The sequence below is a fragment of the Tauraco erythrolophus genome, chromosome 5 (assembly GCF_009769465.1).
Source record: "Tauraco erythrolophus isolate bTauEry1 chromosome 5, bTauEry1.pri, whole genome shotgun sequence".
NCBI classification, from domain to species: Eukaryota; Metazoa; Chordata; class Aves; order Musophagiformes; family Musophagidae; genus Tauraco; species Tauraco erythrolophus.
The window spans coordinates 7315459-7326231 of record NC_141469.1 but is presented as its reverse complement, the minus strand read 5'-3'; the positions used below and the strand labels follow the sequence as shown (position 1 = coordinate 7326231).

Below are 10773 nucleotides of genomic sequence, written 5' to 3'. Positions count from 1 at the left end.
ATGAAGGAGAAGAACCACACTTTGACATTTAAAATGAATAAATAAACTAAAAGGAAAGAGCCAGCATACACAAACCAGAAAAATCAACTTTAAGGACACAATATTTGAAAGGGCTGACAAGTCTAAGTTCAAGAATTTTGGATAACCATCTTTGAAAATTATCTTTATGCTGTCCCCGATGTTTGCCCTCACACCTGAACTCAGTAAACCTTATGTTCTGTTCTTATTTAGAGACGATAGGAAAATTATCCACAATAAGCTTCGTTCTTTTTCCAGGATTAAGAACTGCATATCGTACTTCCAGTGAAAATCTGTTTTATGCATTAGGGAGATCACAGGACTGAACTTTTTTTCAAGTTAAGTGAAGACACTTTTGCATATTGATCATAAATATTCTCCTGGTCATTTTTGGCAAACCTGTCAAAAGACATTTTATGCAAGACTTTGTTATTGGAGGAAAAAGTTAGACTTTTTATTTAAACAAAATGTGCCTGAAACATTGAAAAACTGATTTAATGTTAAGAATTCTGCAACTCAAGCGGTATTTGGGCCAAAAACTGTCTCCAAAAGATAATGGCAGGCAGGAAAAAGACTGTATTTCTAAAGAACGTAAAGAAATAAGCGTAGGAACCATTTCAGCAGTTAAAGAGAGGATGAGAGAGATGTTCTTCTCAGATGTGTTCTTTTCTGCTCGCCGAGCCTCTATCGCTGTATTAAAATTAAATCTCATGGAAACCTCTGAACAACAATAAACGTGATTAACCCAGCAGAAGAAAGAACGCCTCTGTCTTTGATTCACTCGGAAGCGCAGAGGTGTTCAGGCTTATATGGCCTCGCACGGCAAGCAATTTGATTCGGTGCCAAGGCACAGTGTGTTCAGCAAAACACGCTGGGAAAAGTTCAGCTCTGAATTAAAAACCACTCATTTAACCGACAGGCCCACAGAAGATACTTTTGAAGTGCTCTGTCCTACAGTGCCCTCATCAGTAAGTTCCAACGAGAGGCTGAGGGTGCAAAAGCACTCCCCGGACTGGATTATGGAAGGACTATGCTGCTGATGTGCTTTGACCAAAACTGAATGTTTGGTTATTTTCCAGAATTCTGATAAGAAGGTTTCAAGTTGCTAGTCCACGATAACAGCCATCTGTCGTTAGGAACCAGAAAGGAAATCATCATACCTTTCTTTAAATCTCGACTCATCTGTGGCTTGGAGTGAAGTAAGATCTTGAGTGGATCACCCTAGCCAAGTTTTCCAAACAGAAAATTTGGGAGCCACACAAACCTTCTAGGGACTTCACAAATTTGCCAGACCTTACTTTTTGTAAGAGTATCGTACTATTTTCAAAATCAAGTTCTACAAAACCAATGATAAAAAGGGGAGATTCCTACATTTAGAATCACTTCAGGCACGTAGGTATGTATCAAGAGATTTGGTACCATGTGGATAAATGTGGTACCATGTGGATGAGAAGATGAATGTTTGCAGGGATGGGTTTTTCCCAAGGCACAAACCGCAGTCATGGGCCAGCATTCTCTCCTAATGTCCTAAAATTCAATGTGCAAAATTCCTGCTGATGGCAACAGGAGTCCACGTACGGAAAGGGCAGCCAGCTCCTACCTGCCTCTCTCTCAGTTCCTCAGTTCAGATTCACACCTTGGTGCACGTTCCCAAGGGATTGGAGCACTTCCCAAGGAATGGCAATCTAGTTTTGCTACTCATTTGAGTAGTAGTGTTATTTTTAGGATACAAAATTATAAATGGAATTTGTTATTGGCAGTAAAAATGACAGTCTCTCTTTCCTCCCTCCAGGAACACGCACTGGAGGAAAGTGCCAGAGGATAATGGTATGGCATTTAATTTTTGGAAACATCAAAAATGTAATGGTTATGATAAATGGTTCACATCCTGAGCTTCAAGTTGGAGAATATAGAGTTTAGAAAAGAAGGATAAAGTAGTTTCAAATGCAGTCTTGATCCCCAAGGCAAATTTTCCAGTTTATAATTTTCTTAATTCCCTCTATCTGTTGGACTATTAAAGAGTCAAACAATGAAAAAAAGAAAAAAACTTGCCCATACGTCAGATGAATGAAATAAACAACCTGCTTTCCTCATCCTCTAATCCTTTTCAGTGATAGTAAAATTAAATGCTAATTATAGCAACAAGAGGTTAGAATAAAAGTAATAGAAAAGTTGTTATTTAAAAATAGTAGATTTCTGTTTAAAAGCTACAAATTGTGTACAGAGTGAAATTAAGAGAGAAAAAACATAATCAAGGCCAAGAGATTACTTTTTAAGTTTCATATCGATAATATGAAACTTAAATATAGTAGAAATAGCCTTAGACAGATATATACAAATTTCTCATAAGAAGTTATAAATTTCTATATAACTCTCCCATGAATGCATACATAATGACTGCAAGAAAGAAAAGTCTTCTGAACCACCACTAAACAAACCCCAAAAGTAACTTTACAGGTGATAAAGCCTGAAATTATATTTCTTGCTTACTCCAACAAGTAAAAGCACGATTTGGCTAAAATTTTAACCTGTAAATTCTTCTACTTACCTTCAAAACACCCAGAAAACACAGAATTACCTACTGAAAATCAGGGTTTTGTCACTTTTTAAAAAAATTTTTGTTGAAGTTTGTATTGGTTTTGCTTTACCTTTCCCTCTATTTTTCTCACCTGGAATAGAAAAGCTCAGTCTTTCTCTTGTGAAGAGAATGCTGAAAATGAGTTTGCTTAACAACATTGCATACTGAGTGCATGAGCGGAGCACCCATAAGGACCTACTGTCGTTTCAACAGACGATATAATAAAGAAATAAGATGAAAAGATTTGTATCTGTCCCTGAACTATTTTGTGATCATTTATAAAATTATTTGCAAGGAGCTTTTCTTATTCGTTCATTAGGATTCACTAGGATTTTAAGTGGCCAGCTTCAAATTACCAATCAGCATTCCTATTTATTTTGATGGAAACAGACAAAAGAAAAAAAGCTTTCGCTGACGCCTGGCCGTGAGTTCAGGTTAGCCAAGAATTAGATGTAGTTCACTTCTGAGACGCACAGGCAGCTAAGGGGTGTACAATTTTTAAGGCTCCTGCTTCCCAGTATGTGCAAAAAGGAGTTGTGTAAGACCAAAGATAAATGTTTTGCTGTAATCAGTCAGGATACCTTAGTCTTATCTCGGAAAGCTCGATGTTCGGCGAGCCTGTTTGGCAGCTTTTCTGGAGATCATAAATCAAAAGATTCAGAATAATTTTCAGCATTTTTCATAGTCAGGCCACTCCCCAACGTCTGCGCCTCACTGGGATGGTCCCAGGGATTAAACTGTGGTTGAGGCAGGAACAAATGAAGATGGTAATGACACTTGTTACTCTCTTTGGGGTTAAGAATCCACCAAATAGTCAGAATTTGATCATTATTTTTTGATGCACAGATATACACTCAGATAAACTGACTTACACTACCAATTGTACTATCTCTAAAATGCAGATTATACCACTGAAAATGTAAAATATAAAGTTTTGGACAATGTTTGTCACACTCAAAACTTCCACACGGGCATTTATTCAGATGATTCTGCACTCCAGTTAACTTCGGACACTCCATTCACTTACAATACAAAATTCTTCAGCTTCTGACAGCTTTACAAAGGAAACCTGCTATTGGCCCCGTGAATGGGGGTATGTATTAATTTTCTTCTCAAAGCGCGTGCAGTCCACTTTGCTGCTGATAATCTGCATAAAACTGGATTAACGAATCAGGAATCCTTGGGGTCACGACAGTCAGCGCGTACCGAAAGTGCCGTCCCATGATAGATTTGGCATGTATGTCTTCCTGAAGAGCGAGAAGAGCTGCTTCTCTACAGACTGCTGTGATCTGCAAAGAAACAAAAAAAAAACCCCAAACGCATGGCGTTGTTATTATAAAACATATCACTTGAAAGGAAGAAAGCAAACATAAGAAAATCAACGTACCCTAAATGCCAGATACTCGCAAGGACAGAGTTTCTCCAACTTTTTTTTTTTGACAAATGGCGTTGTGGGTGATTAGGACATCCAAGAAACAGGATATAGCTCGAAATTCAAAGCACAGTAACATTACAGTCCATATTACAGTATGTTGCAAATCAACTTGATAATCACATTACCGTGTGTTAAACTCTCCGCAACACCTGATAAATTAAAACCCCAACAACCAGCGATACATTTTTCTGTCCCCAAAGCACAAGAGCAGATATTCCCAGGCTCTGCGGGCACTTTTCTTTCTCAGCTTTAAGCTGGGAAAGAAGTAAAAACAATTAATTCAGAAAGGAAGGCTAGAAGGAGAGGGGTGTGTGGAAGGGGAGGAGGGTTAAGGTCTCATACCCTGCAATGTGTTTTTAAGCTCTCTGGACTTCAGACAGCGGAAACAGACTGATGCCAGTGTCACTCTAAAGACACATTACTGTGGTGAAAAGAGCTTGTGGAATGAAAAGAGATATTGTGATTTCCAGTGCAACAGGGAAAACAGTGATTGATATTGACTGCTCCCTTATATCTGTAAATGAAAGAGCCAGCTGAAACACATTTGTCCAGCTATTCAGCATATTTTCTCTGTTTGTTCACTTACTGAAAAGAGTTCCCCTGCTTATGCTGTGCTAATGGTTGCCAAAGCCGTTTAGTAGCTTTTTAGAGGATTTAGCAGCATGTTTAGGAAGCTTTCACAAGAAAACATGCATGGATTTAGATGGCTTTGTCAAGTTACAACAATATTACTATTAGTTCTGTGCTGCTCTAATGAGCAGTGAAGCTAAACACTGCTGTTCTGCATTTTAATGCTTTTCAGGACTTCAGAGACAGTTAAACGTGGAAGCGTAGCTGAGATTTAGTGCACCAGCTTCTTGCAGAGATAAGTAGTACATCACCTAGAAAGTAACGCAGGGATCTTGGTCTGTCCGTTCAGGTTTTTCTCTAAATAGACAGTGTGACTTATTGCCCTACCAACACAAATATAACACTACTTAAAGAAAAAAAAACACAAACCAGATAAAACTCCGCCTGCCCCATCCCTCCCTAACACCAAACCCAGAAATCTTTCAAAAGGGAGAAGGCTGTTGATGGAAAAACAGATCCCAAGCACCCTGGACTCTAAACTTGCATTGGTCTTTGAAGGAGGGGTCCAATTCCTCTTCACAAATACTGCACTAAGGGTGAATTTTCCACAAAACTAAGAGGAAGAGACCTTCTGGGGGGTTTTTGCAAGCACTATTAAAAAAAATCCAAAACGCAGTACAGCAGGTTTGGAACGTCCTGCTTCACTCACAGAGATCATCGCTGATCTACAGAATCAAAATTATGAAGCGGGGTATCACTACAGCACAAGATGTTCACTTGTTAGGAGCTGTTATGTTTTACTGAAGGAGAAGCCAAAGGAAAGACTGTCAAGTTGGCAGATCCAAAAAAGGACCATCAGCGCCAGTCTTACTTCCTCCTGTTTCACTTGTACACTGACACACTTCAGAGGACTTTGCCCATAAACTGATACTTCCGATGCTCTGCTGAGGGTATCGGTAACAGTGACAATAATTAACCTCCAAAGGAATTTTTTGTTTTAATTTTATTCTTAAAGACTGAACCATAAGTTCTGTGACAACCAAACATCACGAGACATGAGGAAGCACCAGAAAACTGATATTTTTTGTTAGTTTCCCAGGAGCATTTGAGCTGCTTTTAAGGGAAGAGGAAAGAATTTTAAGGCATGAATTAGATTTCTCTCTTTTCCTGGCTGCAGTCAAAATTTTGTGGACTAAATCTTTTCTATGTTATTGAGTAATAAGCAGCAGGCATTATGGCACAGTGTTTAAATTTTGGGCCCTCGTGTCTGATGGCAGAAGTCACATGGCGTTGTTTCCATTCCTTGGCTAACCCGGAGTATCAGGTTTCTGAGGTAAGAGATTCGACAAGGCAAGTTTGATTATTTTTCTTCTTTCAAGTATGCAAACTTTAAAAAATAATAAAAAAAGTCCTCACAAGCATTCTTACTAGCCAGTAAAGCTAAATCACTCGTGGAAAGCAAACACAAGCAGGAATATAGCCACAGTGAAACGAGAGTCAATTCATCTGGTGAAATCTGCTGCGATATTGGCCTACGGTCTGCTGGTTTGTCACAGATATTTCTCGTCACAGTCATGTTAGGACATTTCTTACTATAAAAAACAACTGAAGGGTTTTTAAATGTCATTTCTGCCTAGATTGAAAAACAACATAGATTGGTTCACGTGAGGCAAAGAGGGAAAGTAACAGGAGGGGCTTAATTGACCACAAAGGAAGGAAACCAGTAGCTTTGCAGCAAGGTATGGATCCTTCCCAGACTTAGCAGCACTCCAAAACCAGAGGCTGCATCTAGACCATCAGTTTTAGAACCTTGCAACAGACTATCCTCAATGAATTTGTCCAATTACTTTCTTAAATCACTTCTCCTTTTGGTGTCCACAACATCATCTTGTAACGAGAGCCACGGTCTAATCATGCATTGTATAAAAAAGCACCTTTGTTTGTCTTAAACTTGGTAATTTCAACAAGTGCCTCCTAGTTCCTGCGTTACGAGAACAGTGATTCATCTGTTGTTCCCCATTCGCCTTCCCCGTAACATGGAAGATTTTACAGAGTTCTATCGCATCCCCTCTCAGTCAAGTCTTTGCAAGCTGAAGAGTCCTCGGTGATTCAGTCCCTGCTCCTGCAGAACTTGTCCATCCTTCAGCCCGTCTGCCAGGTCACCACCTTCCCCAGTCCTGCTCTATCCCCTTGCTGTTGAGTGGCTGAAGCCGCACAGGGCACGACGGGAGCCGTACCACGGCACAGCAGTGTTTCTGGGTTGCTTGCAGTTCCTTTCCTACCATTGCTTTTGCCATCATATTAGCACCAAGATGATTTTTTTTTTTTCCAGAAAATTACCCACACTGCCTCCAGTATCTTTTTTTGAGTGACAATATCTGATTTAGGTTGTATACTTGTGAATTTGAAGTCTGGGTGATTTTCTTTTCTCTCCATTGCATTTATCAGCATGAATAGCCTCTGCCTGCCTCTATAAATGAATGCTGTGAATCAACATTACCTACCTGCCAGTTTTAAGAGAATTCTTAATTAATTTCAAATAGAAATCCAAGGGATCACCATTTTTACCTTTTCAGTATTAAAAAAAAAAAAAAAACAAACAAAAAAAGTGCAGTGTTTTGGATCTCTGTGTGTTTTGAGGAATAGGAATAACATCCTCGCCCTGTTCCAAAGGCAAAATTGCAGCTCGATGTATTGAGGGACAAAATAGATATTCTTGACTGCATCCGAATAGAGTGGCTTTCAGCATTGACTGTTAGAGCAGTAATGAAGACATTAAGTGATTGTCAGAAACAACAGTCATTAAACACCAACAGACTAGGCAGCAGGTAATTAAGCAATAACTGCCTAGGTGTGGGGTGTTATTGCAGAGATGAATAGCCAGCCAGGTGTGGTTGAATACTATTGAATCTATGAGTACCAGAATATACTCTAGTTTGATTATTAATGTAATTATAAATGAGAGTTTAACAAACATGATTCTCATTTTCAAGCGAATGAGGGCAAATTACTGACCTGTTTGTTAGCCTGCTGTCAGCAGTCTTCTCTTAGCATGGAAATAGCTTTGGATTCATGTTTTAAAAACAGACTATCACTTTTTTAAAGGACTGATTTACCATCTGAATGAGTGCTTTAAGATCAGAAAATAAACAACTAACTTAGAATCCTACTTCAAAGTCAAAAAGGCGACTGTACCAAGTTATCCTGGGAGGAAAAGAGAACTCAAATTTGCTATCCGAACCAGACACACACACACTGATCAGTAATAAGCAAAGCCACACACAAGCTCGCAGCGATGGTGCAAACGAGTCCCAAAAAGGAGTGAATTTACACCTAGGCGTGCCCTCGCTCCCAGCAACAATAAAATGCCCAATGCCAGTCACTGTTCTCTGAATAAACAGCATTCAGCATAACCCATCTTTCTCCCGACACCAATGGTTACACTGGCTGATTCAGCTTGGCCAACTCTCCCTCATTCTGGCAATAAGCACCAACTCCTTCCCGCGGACTGAAAGTCCTTTTCAGCTTCTTTGTATTTAAAGTGCTCTAAATAGCTTTAAAGAATCTTTTTAAAAAAAAAAAATAAAAGAAAAAGAGGAAAAAAAGAAATGAGCTTCTGTGTTAAAGCCTTAGGTATTTTCAAGAAAGTGGTTTTGTTAGTGCAGGGGCTGTTGGGAACACCTGTGAATGTCGGGTTTAATTGGGCTGCAGCTGGTGTCGATTGTGTGCGCAGTAACTGGCAGCCGCTGGCTGGCTGCACATTGTGTTTCATTTTCCTTTTTCCTTCCTTTTTTCACTTACTCCTCCACCCCGCCAGTTAAAGTTGTAAGGGATTGTGTGGAAGAGGGATTAGGAGCCTGGAAACAGAATAGTACCCTGCGGTTTGTGAATAGTGCGAATTGTGGCGCTTCCCGGATGAAAAGTACCTGGGAGCGCGCGCGCCCGTGCGCTGCACGCCTGCCAGGCAGCCCCAAAGGAAGGTCCGGGGAGTTTGCTGTCCCGCTCCGGTAAGGAGAGATAAAAGGTTCACACATGGCATTTTAAAAAGACATGAATAACTCCTGGGTCAAGGACATCTGTTTCTCACTCAGGCGAATTCCTACCCGCGTCAGGCACCTCCTCTCACCCCTGCATCAGAAGCTGCCCTGTGGAGAGCAATAGCCTTAACCACACAAAACCGGGGAAGCGGGAAAGCGCTCAGGAACCAGGGCTGTCAACTGATTGAGGAAAGAGGTGGACACGGTCTCCTTTCCAAAGCAAGAAGAGAAAAATCAGGAGAAGATGCACCGTAGGCAGAGAGGCTGAAAGGGAGCAGCAGGGGAAGGTTGCTGGCTGTATTCTCAAATCCACACAAACATCTCCATTCAGTGCAACTCCGGCAGCGCACAGCTTTCCGCAAGGGATTTGTACAAGGCTCAGCGCAGTGCTGGGCAGAGATGGTAAATACCTTGAGGTTTTTGCCACGCCAAGGTCACTCCTGCTCAATGTGTGGGACGCTGCGGCCCCTCTTTCCCCCTTCTCTTTTGTGCAGGCACCACCCGCTGCCGGCTCCCAGCCGCCTCTTGTGCCGGCTCTGGGACTAAGCTGGCCCTTTCATTAACTGATTCAATGCACCAGACCATCAGAAAACTAATCCAAGGGGAAAAAAAAAAAAAGGCAAATAATACAAAAAAAAGTGTTAGCTTGCTGCTGGGTTATTGAGATGGGCTCACAGGGGGATTCACCAAGCACCGGTCGGCACAAGAAGGGTGGAGAGCACGGCAAGAGCCTCTCCCTCCAGTAGCAGAGAGCTGCTGGATCACCTCGTGAAGTTTTGTGCTCGCTTACCTGGTTGTAGCACCCCCACACCGCTTCTGATGCTCATGGTGGTCTGTCTGAACTAGCTCAGGTACCGCAGCACGGCGCTGGCTGGGCTAGGGAGATGTGCCCCACATAATGCTTTTGTACAACGTGTCACTTTTAAAGATAAAAATGCTATTTTAAGATGTCACAAATACCAATTTTCTTTAAAACAGGCTGACCTGAGAGTCTCTTAACCAGTGAGAGGTGGAGGTTTTGATGTATTTCAAAATGACTTAAATTCAGTACTTCTCTTGTGTTTCAACTTCCCTGTTTCATGTATAAAAAAGGAAAATACAAGATAACATGCCTTTTTTCTCTTCTCTGAGAAATTCTTGCATACCACTAGAAATCTTGTTTAGGAGAAGGAGTTTCCAATACTGTGAAATAATGGATGACCCTACAATAAATTTTGATTTAATCTTTGAAAGACATACAGTCACCCCTGTATCTCTTCATTCTGTGCAGTTTTATGATCTGTAGAATTAAATGGGATGGATTATATGTTTGGGCATTTTGCAAGTGGAAAATAATATATTCTAACCAGAAAATGATAAAGTATGTTAGCATAATGCTTTTCATACAGTATCCATTCATTCTTCAGATTCATGTAGTGTACCTACCACTGAAGCTTTGGAGTGAATTTACTTAACAAATGATTATCGCTCTATAAAACTTTCCTAACTGAAGTATGCAAGGCACTCACCCACCATACAAGTGCCTCAGTGAGACAGAGGCTTCTTTGATCTCTTGGCAACTGTTTTAAAATGTTACTAGCTTTCCTCAAATTAAAGTGCGTACATTCATTATGGTTCTGTATTCAGGAACATTGCCTTGAAACAGATGAGCTCCTATTTGTATTGCAGCCATCCCCTGCAATGACATCCTATAATTAAATATTATTTTTTATAAAAAGATAGACTTTCTTCTTTGTTTATTAAAGAGACATTCGATATGAGTGGACATTGGATAGCCTACTTTAAAACAGGTCTGCAGTGATGAAGCAGCACCTTTGCAATTCTTAAATAAGAAGGTCAGGTATTGTGTGCATCTCGTGTCTCTGACGGGCTGAGCAAACAATCTCTGCTATTCCTGATATCTTTTATGAGAAGTTGTTAAGCAAATGTAATTGAACAAAACCAGCTCCTTTAACGATGTCTGTAGGTGACATCGGTTCAGAACAGACTGGCCCAAATCTTCAGTATTGAAACTACAGTTTGTTTATCTGTGTAATTTTGCAGTTTGATGGGCATCTGACCATGTGTGTGAGTGTCCACAGCTTACCTGAGGTGCTGCACAGGGTCATGAAGTGGTCGTGCCACCTGAAAACATC

General features: G+C 40.5%; 1 protein-coding gene across 1 annotated transcript in view; it reads right to left on the bottom strand.

Moving 5' to 3' along the window:
• Window positions 1–3566: 3566 nt before the first annotated feature.
• Window positions 3567–10773, bottom strand: part of AFG2A (AAA ATPase AFG2A) — a 195823-nt gene continuing 188616 nt past the window's right edge. The window contains exon 16 of the mRNA XM_086612562.1: window positions 3567–3885. Coding sequence (XP_086468688.1) covers window positions 3709–3885 — 177 coding nt within the window. The 3' untranslated portion in view covers window positions 3567–3708. The remainder of the gene's footprint in view (window positions 3886–10773) is intronic.